The sequence below is a fragment of the Pipistrellus kuhlii genome, unplaced genomic scaffold (genome assembly GCF_014108245.1).
Source record: "Pipistrellus kuhlii isolate mPipKuh1 unplaced genomic scaffold, mPipKuh1.p scaffold_m20_p_3, whole genome shotgun sequence".
Classification (NCBI taxonomy): Eukaryota; Metazoa; Chordata; class Mammalia; order Chiroptera; family Vespertilionidae; genus Pipistrellus; species Pipistrellus kuhlii.
In genome coordinates this window covers 153,586,550-153,596,726 of record NW_023425529.1, presented here as the reverse complement: position 1 = coordinate 153,596,726, position 10,177 = coordinate 153,586,550, and the positions used below count along the sequence as shown (strand labels likewise).

General features: G+C 47.1%; 1 protein-coding gene across 2 annotated transcripts in view; it reads left to right on the top strand.

Moving 5' to 3' along the window:
* Window positions 1-525: 525 nt before the first annotated feature.
* Window positions 526-10,177, top strand: part of FGF14 (fibroblast growth factor 14) — a 548,196-nt gene continuing 538,544 nt past the window's right edge. Inside the window, exons 1-2 of one of the 2 annotated variants that reach the window (XM_045588773.1) lie at window positions 526-932; window positions 1,059-1,626. In XM_045588773.1, coding sequence (XP_045444729.1) covers window positions 1,419-1,626 — 208 coding nt within the window. In that variant the 5' untranslated portion in view covers window positions 526-932; window positions 1,059-1,418. Of the gene's footprint in view, window positions 1,627-10,177 lie in introns of both variants that reach the window. The other variant, XM_036455995.2, reaches the window with a different exon arrangement.

Genomic DNA, 10,177 nt, shown 5'->3' with positions numbered 1-10,177 from the left:
CTTTCCCGTGTACATCTAAATGGCCCTCCCTACCAACACATATCCTACCACCTGGATTTTAGTGGTTGCCCTTTGCAAGTCAGGCTGCTTCTGCAAGTACATATTTGTCATATGCCTACTTTATATTTTCCAAACAGCACGTTCAGTAGGGTTCCAATAAAAAGAACGAAAGGAACCTGAGTTTCCCTTACTGGTTTAGATGCTGCTTTTGAAAAAGATAAGGTGGAACTAATGTAGGCTGTGAAGAGTGGTATTAAACTACTGTTTCTCTTTAACTCCGCCCCCCCCCCCCGGATTTTTTTTTTTTAAAGGTTTACTGATGATAATTGTTCATTTTTTCTTTTCCACATTCACTTTTAGTAGAAAGGTCTGTTAGATGGCTCCTAGAGCAACCAGCAAGCCTACTCCTGCCGGGCAGAGGAGCCAGAGGGCCCAGGCTGGGGCCGGTGCGGGCGGACGGCGGGGGGACTTCAGGAGGGAACCAGCGGAGAGACTGCAGTGACACTGCCCTCCCTGGGCGGGTGGAAGCATCTCACTGGTGACGGGTCTGAAAGCACGTGGCTACGTCATGGAAAGCCAGTCTTTTCAATGCAAACTTCAACTCCTCCTCCTCCTCCCTCTCATGCCAGTAACTCACAGCCGAGACTGGGCGAGGAATCCGGAGGGGAGGCTTTCCTCATGCTCACCGCGGCCGGGAACTGGGAGAGTGAGCAGCGGGAGGAGGGGGCTCCGGGGCGCTCTCTACCTGCTACCGGCCTGACCAGGGGAGGGGGCGCCTCGATTCTGCATCTTTTCTTCGCGCTGATTTGAGAACTGCAGGGTCCATCTGATCCCACTGGGCACTGGCGATTGATTTATAAAACCAAACCCCCCCCCCAAAAAAAATCGACCCTGGAAGGCTGTGTCTTCGGCTGTCAGACTCCATCCCGGAGGTGGTATTGGCTTGTGAGTGTGTGTACCGGTGGATTTTTTTTCTTTTTTCCTTTCTTTTTCCTTTCTTTCTTTTTTTTTTTCTCTCTCTCTCTCTTTTTTTTTTCCTCCCCCCGCTTCTCTCCTAGGGACTACACAATGGCAGTCTTCTCTCACTGAGATGAATCCTGCTTCGCCTTCTGCAGACCCACCCATCCTCATAGCGATCAAGTAAAGGCTATGGTTTTCTCTTTGGGGATCTTTTGTGCATTCCTGTTCTCCCCGATCAGTTCTGAGCTCAGGTGGGATTTCTTCGCTTTTCTGTTTGGCTTCGTGCTGAAAAAGGACTTTCCCCCCAGCCCTTTGGTCATAACCCGGTGGTGATCAGGAGAGAGAGAGAGGAATCCTTCATCCTGGCCGAGAAAAAACAATCCCTGAGAAGTCTCAAAGAAACATACCACGTGAGGGGAAGAAACTGGGAGAAGATTCGGAATATTATCGCTTTTCCTATGGTAAAGCCGGTGCCCCTCTTCAGGAGAACTGATCTCAAATTATTATTATGCAACCACAAGGATCTCTCCTTTCTCAGGGTGTCTAAGCTGCTGGATTGCTTTTCGCCCAAATCAATGTGGTTTCTTTGGAACATTTTCAGCAAAGGAACGCATATGCTGCAGTGTCTTTGTGGCAAGAGTCTTAAGAAAAACAAGAACCCAACTGGTAAGCAAAAACATGCAATCGTGTCATGTCTTTCCCCTCATCATAACCTGTCTGTTGCTCACTGAGCTAGATCTGCAGTTCTGCTATGCAGGGAGGCGAACGAGGCAGAGAGAGAGAGGGAACCAGGACAGTGTTGCATGTAGAGGTGTTGCATGGATAAACAAGTAACAGCTGGATCGGTCGGTCGCTGAGCCAGAAAACCATGACTCCGGGGCTGTGACACCATCCATCAGGAGGAGGGAGGAGGAAACTTTTTTTTTTTTTTTCCCTTAAATGTATTTGGTTGCCTACGTTTGGCGGAATGGAAGGGGTTGGGGCTCCAGGTTTTGCCCGAGGCAAATGAAGCTTCCGTAAAAAGGACCGCGAGCTCTCCTGACTTGTGCGCTGCAGGTTCAGGGACGCAGCCCGGTGCCCCCGGAACCCTGCTCTGGACTTTCTGATGAGCTAGCACAAGAGTCGCCACCCCAAAATCACCTCCACCCCGAGTACAAGATGCCCCCCTCCTCCCTCGCGCCCCGCTCCTCCGCCAGCCCCCGCCTCCCTCCTCCCCCTCCCGCTCCCGGAGTGTTAACTCATTCCCGGGTCTGCTGCCTCCGACGCCTCCTGCTCCTGGGGATACTGGAGCAGGGCTTACAGGGCTGGGTGGGGGGGAACTTCAGACCGGGGAGACTAGCTGGGTCCCCTCTATTGGGTGCAATGAATCCCCCCCCCCCCTTTAAAAAAAAAAAAAAAGCAGCATCACAGCCCTACGTTGGGGTCAGCCTCCCGGTGATGGTGCGCCCCCGTTATAGAGGGCTCCAATTGGGAAACTTGCAGCGCGTTACATAAGAAATGCAAATGCAGGGGGTTCGAGGAGTTGGGGACCCGGGCTCACTTTCTGGTGTTTCTGTCTGAGGGGTTTCGGGGAGGCCGCGGGGCTGCGGGAGAGCAGCAGGGGCCCCGGAGGCCAGGCCGGAGGGCTGCGTGGTGGTGGCGGCGGCGGCGACGCGCTGGCGAGAGGCTGGGGCGCAGCGGGTCTGGGAGCGGTGCGCGCTGCTGGCATAGGGGGTGTGCGGCGTCACCCGGCTCGGTTCCGGGAGGGGAGGAATCTGGGGCCGGTGTTTGTGTCTGGGGAGGCTTAGGCAGGGGCGGCCGGGGAGTGGGTCGGGCCCTCCTGCAGCCGCAGCCTGGGCCCTGGAAGCTCCGGACGCCGGCGGCACTGCGGTGTAGTGGATCATGACTCCCCATCGCCGCCCTGAACTCCCTGAGCTCCGCCGGGGACCTCGCTGGCCCCCGGGTCCCCAGCCGCTGGGCAGCAAGTGGCTGCCGCCTCCCTGCCTCCGGAGCTTGCAGGAGCCTCGGAGCTGCGCCTGCGGGTGTGGGGTGTGCGAGGAGGAAGAGGAGGAGGAGGTGTGCGAGTAGGCGGGTGCAGGCTGTGGGTGTGGAGACTGAGCACCCTGAGATGTCCCCGCCGCTGCCGCAGATGAGAAACTGCGAGTTGTTAGACGGCCCAAGTGCAGCGGAGGACGCCTGGGCACTGTCCCCAGCTAGGAAGTTTGAGGCTCTGAGAATAGCCGCTGGTCCGCGGGCGCGGTGCTGCAGTGGGCTCTGAGCCTCTGTCCTGAATCCTCTTCCCGTTGCTGCTTCATCTTTATCCTGTGTCCCTCCGTGCCGCCGTAGGTTCCTGCCTCCTCCTATTCCTCCCTCCTCTGCCCCTTTTCCACCCTTCTCTTTCAACTCAGCCTTTAGCTGCTCTGAAGTGACACCAGCACCCAGAGCATCGCCCCAGGAGAAGGCAGGGTTGCCACTTTACCATCCGCATTTCCAATTCAGCTGCGAGGCGTACCCCAAGCCCAACACTTGTTGATGCCTCCATCATTCCTAGATTCCAAACACTATCTCACAAGTGAATGTGAACACCCTTTTCACAAGATATCCCAAAGTGGGACAAGCCGGGGACTTGGGAGAGAAGGGGTTACTCCTTCACACAGTAAAAACAGTGGTTTTTGAAGACTTCTTGCGTCCTCTGAGAAGATTTAGAGAAAGGAATATTTGTAAAAGACTCAGCCATTTGTCTAGGGACCTTGAACTCTGTCCCTCCATGGTATTGGAGAGGGGAAAATAATTCACCACCTAATAGTATGTTTCCTTACTGGCCTTTATACACCTATATGGTAAAGTTTCATCGGAAGCACTAATTTTCCCCCACACAAGATGCAAGATCTTTTCATTACTCCTCTTTTACTCCCCCCACTTTTTATCTCTCTGGGATAAAGTAGATACCTTTTTTCTTCCAAGGTGATTTGGAATGACAAATGACAAAATTATTTTTAGAGCAATTTGTTTTGAACCTTATGATTGCTAAAGTACTTGTGTGTGACTTGATGGGTTAACTCAAAGTGTGCTAACAACATCACCAACTACTCTAGTTTAGTCTTGGATTGACAAGGGTTAACTTTCCGACCTGGAAGTTGGAGCCTTTTGTAAATTATTTTTAATAATAGAACTTTAATGTGTCAAGCTATCAATCCCACCTTCTAAAAGTTTTTGTTATTTGAGCTGGAATAAACTCATGCCTCGTCATTCCCTTTCAGCATTGTAGGTGGTGAGTTCCATTCTCTTTCTGCTATTAACATTAAGCCTAAAATCATTTGCAGGTTTTTGATCCCAAGATAGCAGTACGACTAAGAAGTTAATTGGGTAATTAAAATAAAGCAAAGACTAAAATCCTCTTGACTGTTAAAACCAAAAAGAACAGATTGACTACTACCTATTATGTTATCTTAAATCTAAAATGAAGACAATTAACTGTATTCAAACTAAGAAGCTTGGCAGAATACCACAAAATACCAGTACCAGGATCATAAATTTGGTGCAAAGACTTCTCATGAGATTAATTTTCCTCCCTAATCTTTGCAAATTATTAAATAATTTGCCAATTCCTCCCCCCCCTACCCCATTCTTTAAATTGTCAACAAGTGTAGGTACTGGAAGGAATCTCAGAGTTCTGCTATATAATCAGGTTGGTGTGAAAAATAAACAGATAATAGAGCCATGAACTTAAGGGCAAAGGTATTCATTTACCCAAGCTATTAATTAGTATTTAAATAAGCGGTGTTAATGAAATAGTTTATTTTTTGTGGTTGTTTTCTCATAAAACATGAAGAATGTGTGCTTTTAAAAATAAATGGTAATAGAAATCCTGAATATACTAGTATATTTACTATCTTAATAAAAATAAACAAAATCTCACAATACAACTATTATCTGAGAACACACACACACTTAAATGTCCTACTTTCCCTTACTTTTCTAGCACAGCAATTGTTATATATTTAGAATAAATGTTACCTGCTTCGGTTTTTACTGTATGTCATACAAGATGACTATATTGTTGGCAAAGCATTACATAGGAATGATAAGTCCAAGGCACTTGTTTTGCCTCATGGAGGGTTTGATATGTCCCTTTAAACCAGTAATGATACTTTAGACTAGCCAAAACAGACCAGTTTGAGAAATAATGTAGGTCACTGAACTTTGACCCTGCTAAGGAAAGAAATGTGGTTGGAAAAAAAGTCCACAATAAAGATAAATACTAAGGTCACATCATGAATAGCTTTTCAGACACATAATATACAACAAGCAAAGGAAGCCATAGACCCTCGAATACATACAGCCACTCAACTATACACATGAGACCCCCAAACACCCAGGGAATGACAGGATCTTAGAAAGCACAGATTTGTAGATAAATGGTAATTGAAGTTAATTTTTATTGAGTGCAAGCAGGGTATGAAGCAGATGCCCTAGATCTACTTTTGCAGAGCATATTTAGAAGATCCCACACACCCGAGGCCCCGAGTGTGTCCTTTTCTCAACTCAGTTTCCCTCTCTGCCCTGTAACTTTGAGATGAAACAAGTAGGGCTTAGTAGAATTTATTGGCATTCCCTATTTTCTCTTGTTTTGGTGTCTTTCAGCTCTACTTTTACCTTTCCTGAAGCTGTTTTAGGTGGCAAAACACCTAGGATGTCACTGTTACTCATTTAAATATTATTCTTTTCAAGCTACTTCCTTTCCACATCTAGGGCTGTCCTGGCATTTAGAAATAGGAAGACAGGGAGAGAGGGAGGAAAAAAGAGTAAGCATTTTTTACTCCTCTTTCTGAGCCTGCGGACTCATCCTGTAGAGCTGGGTGAGCCACAATGGGCCACAAACCTGAATTTCTAAACACTGAGGATATATCAGATGGAGACATTAAACTCAGATGCATAACTGGAACACCATACAGGTGAAAGGTTCCTTTTCCTTCTCACATGCTTGTCTTCAGAGTGGGATCTCGTGTAGTGTGAGTTGGGTTGAACTCCATCAGGGAAGCTTGAGTTACTGAAGTCGCAAAATGAGTTTTGCAGAGCAGTGTCACTTCATGAACTCAAGTATGGCATGTTAGATGGGCTTCCAAGTATGGACTGATTGGGAGAGTGGATTTTTCTTATTTGAAATTTATATCCACGTTAACAAGTGTGAAATCCAATACGTGATAATCTAAACTTTAAACTTGGCTTTAAAGATGAAGATGGCTTTGGCTGTCTCCATTTCCAGCCTCTGCTCACTTTGGACTTCATCCATAACTGATATAACATTCCCCCCCCCCCCAAATAATGCATTGCTTTGAGAAGGTGTTATAAAGCTAATTCCATACTATATTTCACTTTGCCTACTGGAAATCATTCCTTTAAAAAATGTTCAAAACCAGTCTTCCATGTTTTAGCAACACAAACATTGAGGCCTTTTGTGAAAGTGTTGTTATACATATGGTAGCAAGAATAACAACTAAAGTTTTCACTCCTTTGTACATTTTGGCATCATAACTCATTCAATTGACTCATAAGCTTTCTATAAATACTGTGTAGATGTCTCAAAATGGAAGCATTTATTCAAAATACTTTCCTATGCCTTAAGCGGAAACAGTTGGGATGTTTGAATGGTATATTTGAAACATTACATTGTGCCTGTATTATTAATAACACCGTCGAGCCCAAATTAGTACAATCTTCACGAAGGGCTGTGGGTCAGGGAAATTCCTACTGACACATCTACCTGCCCAGTTCCATAGTTGGGGTAATGGTTCTTAGGGTTTCAGTTTGTGATGTTTCTTAGGGTTTCATACTATATTTAGTTATGAGCTGAACCTGAGCACTGAAGGGCAGGTATTTTTCTGAGAGAGACTTTTCCATATAACTCAAAAGATATACTAGTTTATTTTCTGCTTTTTAAGGACCAAGTTATGTCCTGATGATTGTGTGTGTGTGTGTGTGTGTGTGTGTGTATTTTATTGCTACAAACAAATTTTCTGCTTTGGTCAGAATGTAAAAGGTAGAATGATGAAGGCAAGGGAAGTTGAAAGGGAGAATTCTTAGGGCCTTCCTAAACATAAAGGCAAAAAGAGGTACAATGCAGACATGTTTTATAGGGAACACATACGTTTTTATTTATTTAATCTACTAACAACGTCTAAGAAAGTCACTAAACAATTGTTGGGCCCTATTTCCTTTGTCACTGTCCCCTGACAAAAACTCTGGTATGACACAAAGCAGGTTTTTAATGCATTTTTATTAACTGCATCAACAGTGAAAAATAGGGTTCTCTGAGGAAGCTAACCTCTCCCCTTCTGGCACACTCAGCCTTTACACAGAAGGGGCACCACCGTTAGTTTTCCTCTGCCAGAGGAGAAAACATTCATTTTCTTTTCTAGCCTTTGATTTTCTTCTTAAAGAGGAAGATGTTCTACAGGAACAGTTGTGTTCCTCTTTTAGGAACTCTTCTATGAAGATGGTACCACCTGGGACCCTTCCTGAGGGGCATGCTTTTGTTCTTGAGGGGTCTGCACCTCAGGTCTGCTAGTTCCAGTAGTCTGGAAAGGAAGTGCCCTCCTCTCTGAGTAGCTGATTTTGTTCTAAAGTAGGTCGTCTTCAAACTTGGTAGTTAGTTCCCTGCACGTCCCACAACCACACGGATCTGTCCTCAGCTTGCTCCTTTCCGGAGCCATTGTCAAAGGTGGAGGGCGCAGGGCCTCTGTGGCCTCAGGTCGGGGGACCGGAGTTTGCAGGACGAGGTCTGGCAGCTTCCCAGAGCCTCTGTGATCATTGCTTTTCTGCAAGCCCAGAGCTGGCCGCCTCTGCTGCGCGGATCTCCTTCCCGGAGCCAGGCTCCTCGGGGATCGGACCCCCGCCGGGTTCCGAGTCGGCCTAGCCGTGCCCCGAGAGGAGGGAGAGGAAGGCGAGGCGCGGTCCTCCTCCGAGGGTGACCCGCCGCGGCCAGAATCCCGGGGACCCGCAGCCACGCTCACTCCTCGCCTCTGAGTGCCGGGGGCTGCCCTGCGCAATGCGACAGAAGTGGCCCGTCCGAGCCGCCGTAGCGCGGGAAGTTTGTGTTGCCACAGAGATGACCTCTGACCTTGAGGGTCCTCCGGGCGTGAGAGAGCTTAGCTGCTGTTGCTATGGAGACCACGTGGCGGGGCCCCGGTGCCGGCGCGACTCTGCGCGCGCGGGGCCGGCCAGCGCCTCCATCGCTGCGCGTGCTTGGGGTCCACGAGCCCAGCATCCTCGCCGGGGCGTCCTGGGGCCGAAGGGCTGAGGAAGAGTTGGGTTCCAGCCCACAGGTGGCCGCCTCCACCCGCGCGCCCTCCAGGACTGAGAGGGGAGGGGAGTGGGCTGGGCTGGAGGAAGGCTCTGTCCTCACCGCGCTCAGGACAGAGAGAGGATGCGCACGTTTGGGCACAGTTTTCCCTTCCAGCCCCTGGAAGGCCCTGGCTGGCTGCTGAATTCTGTGGGCTTCAGTCCAGTGGCTTCAATGACAGTGATCTGAGGTGGGCCTCGCCTCTCATGGTCAAGGCTTCTGTAACTTTCCACCCAGTTTGGACTGGAAGTGAACTGCCCCCGCCCCCTTTCCACCCTTTGCCCTATGTCTCTCCTGGACTTTGTTGAGTATAAGTTGCATTCTAAAATCAGACTATCAGAGATGGAGGACTACTTCAGGGGTCATGAATGACCTGCTCCCAGTAGAGGCGTGTCTACTCATTCCCAGTGGAGTGAAGTGACTGTTCCAAGAGCTAATTTTGAGTTGTATTAATAGATGCAAACACAGCGGTTTTGAACCTTGGAAGAAGAAACAGGTGGTGTTTTACAGGTGACACCACCTAGAGCTTCTTCATGCAATTTAGGGAGTGGAGCAATTGGTGCTGAAACAGATGGCATTCCTTTAGACCCATTATATTCCTCAGATCTTTTCCTAACTTAAAAAAAAATTTTTTTTTTTTTTGGGGGGAGGAGTTTACACTCTTTGTATTTTCTTCTATCATCTTTGGGCTACCATGGGGGGAGGCAATCACAAGAATTTTAAATCTAGACACAACAACTTCATTGTAAATTTAGACATGGAAAAAACTATTTTGAGGGCACAAAGGTGCAAAACTCACTGGTTTATTAAAGAACAGCTGGATCTAAATTGTGTTTCTGGCAGATGGAATCAATTAAGGTTACCTGCACTGGCAGCTTTAAACTTTTAAAAGATTTTTTTTTTCATTGGCCTAGTTTCCAAATAGCCTTTCCTTCTGATAAGAATTACCTCCCTGAAGTTTGTATTTCAAAGAGGTGGCCCTCAGTACTTAGAAAAGACCAGGTAGAACTTTTACACCACGAAGGCACTGGGAAAGAATGCGAGTTCCTCCAAGAAGGATTTTTGTTTCCTGAATCCAGATTTTGACAACACAAGTGTTTATACAATAGATGAAAAGGGGAGGTATTGAAATTGCTGAAAAAAGGATAGATAGGGTTAGGATTGCTTCTAGAGCTGCAGTTCTGTTCTTGGAGGGACTAGATTTTTAAGACGTGATTTTAATTCCTCAAAGAATTGGGTTGCAAATCTATATTATACCCAAGGACTGACCATCCATTCAACTTTATTATCTTCTATTTGCTTCTTTAGATCAGGGAGAAGATCTTCCCACTAAGATGGAAATAAAAAGATTTCTGTGTTCTAGATTTCTTTCCCTCTGTGTACATAGTTTTATTTAGCTCAGGGGAGAAGGCCTAAAAAATGTTCCCATCAGACTCTGAATATCAGCTTCCAATTTGGTCAACTTCTAACGACAAAACTACTTAAAAAACGGTCCTTTAAAAAATCTTGTCAGATTTCAGTTGGGACAAACTGTAAATATTCATGGCATTACTGAACAATTCCGATGGATGCAAGAGGTTTTCCCAAGGAAGTTGCAAAAGTTCCCACCCTCCCAAGATCCAGAGGCACTCCCAAAGATAGCCAAAACGAAGACTTAGACAATTCCCCTGAGGTCTGGCAACAATCACTAGGACACTAGCCCCAAATGGAGTGCAACCCATATTTCTGTCCCGCCACATCTATCTGCAAATGGACTGAAGCCCACACTTCTTTCTGGCCATATTTTTTGGGGCCACCAACCTGACAGTTGCTTAACCTACTTCTCAGGACACAAAAAGAGACAAAGAAGAAGGCATTAGCTGTCCTTGGGAAAGAGGACTGATAACCAATAGGACT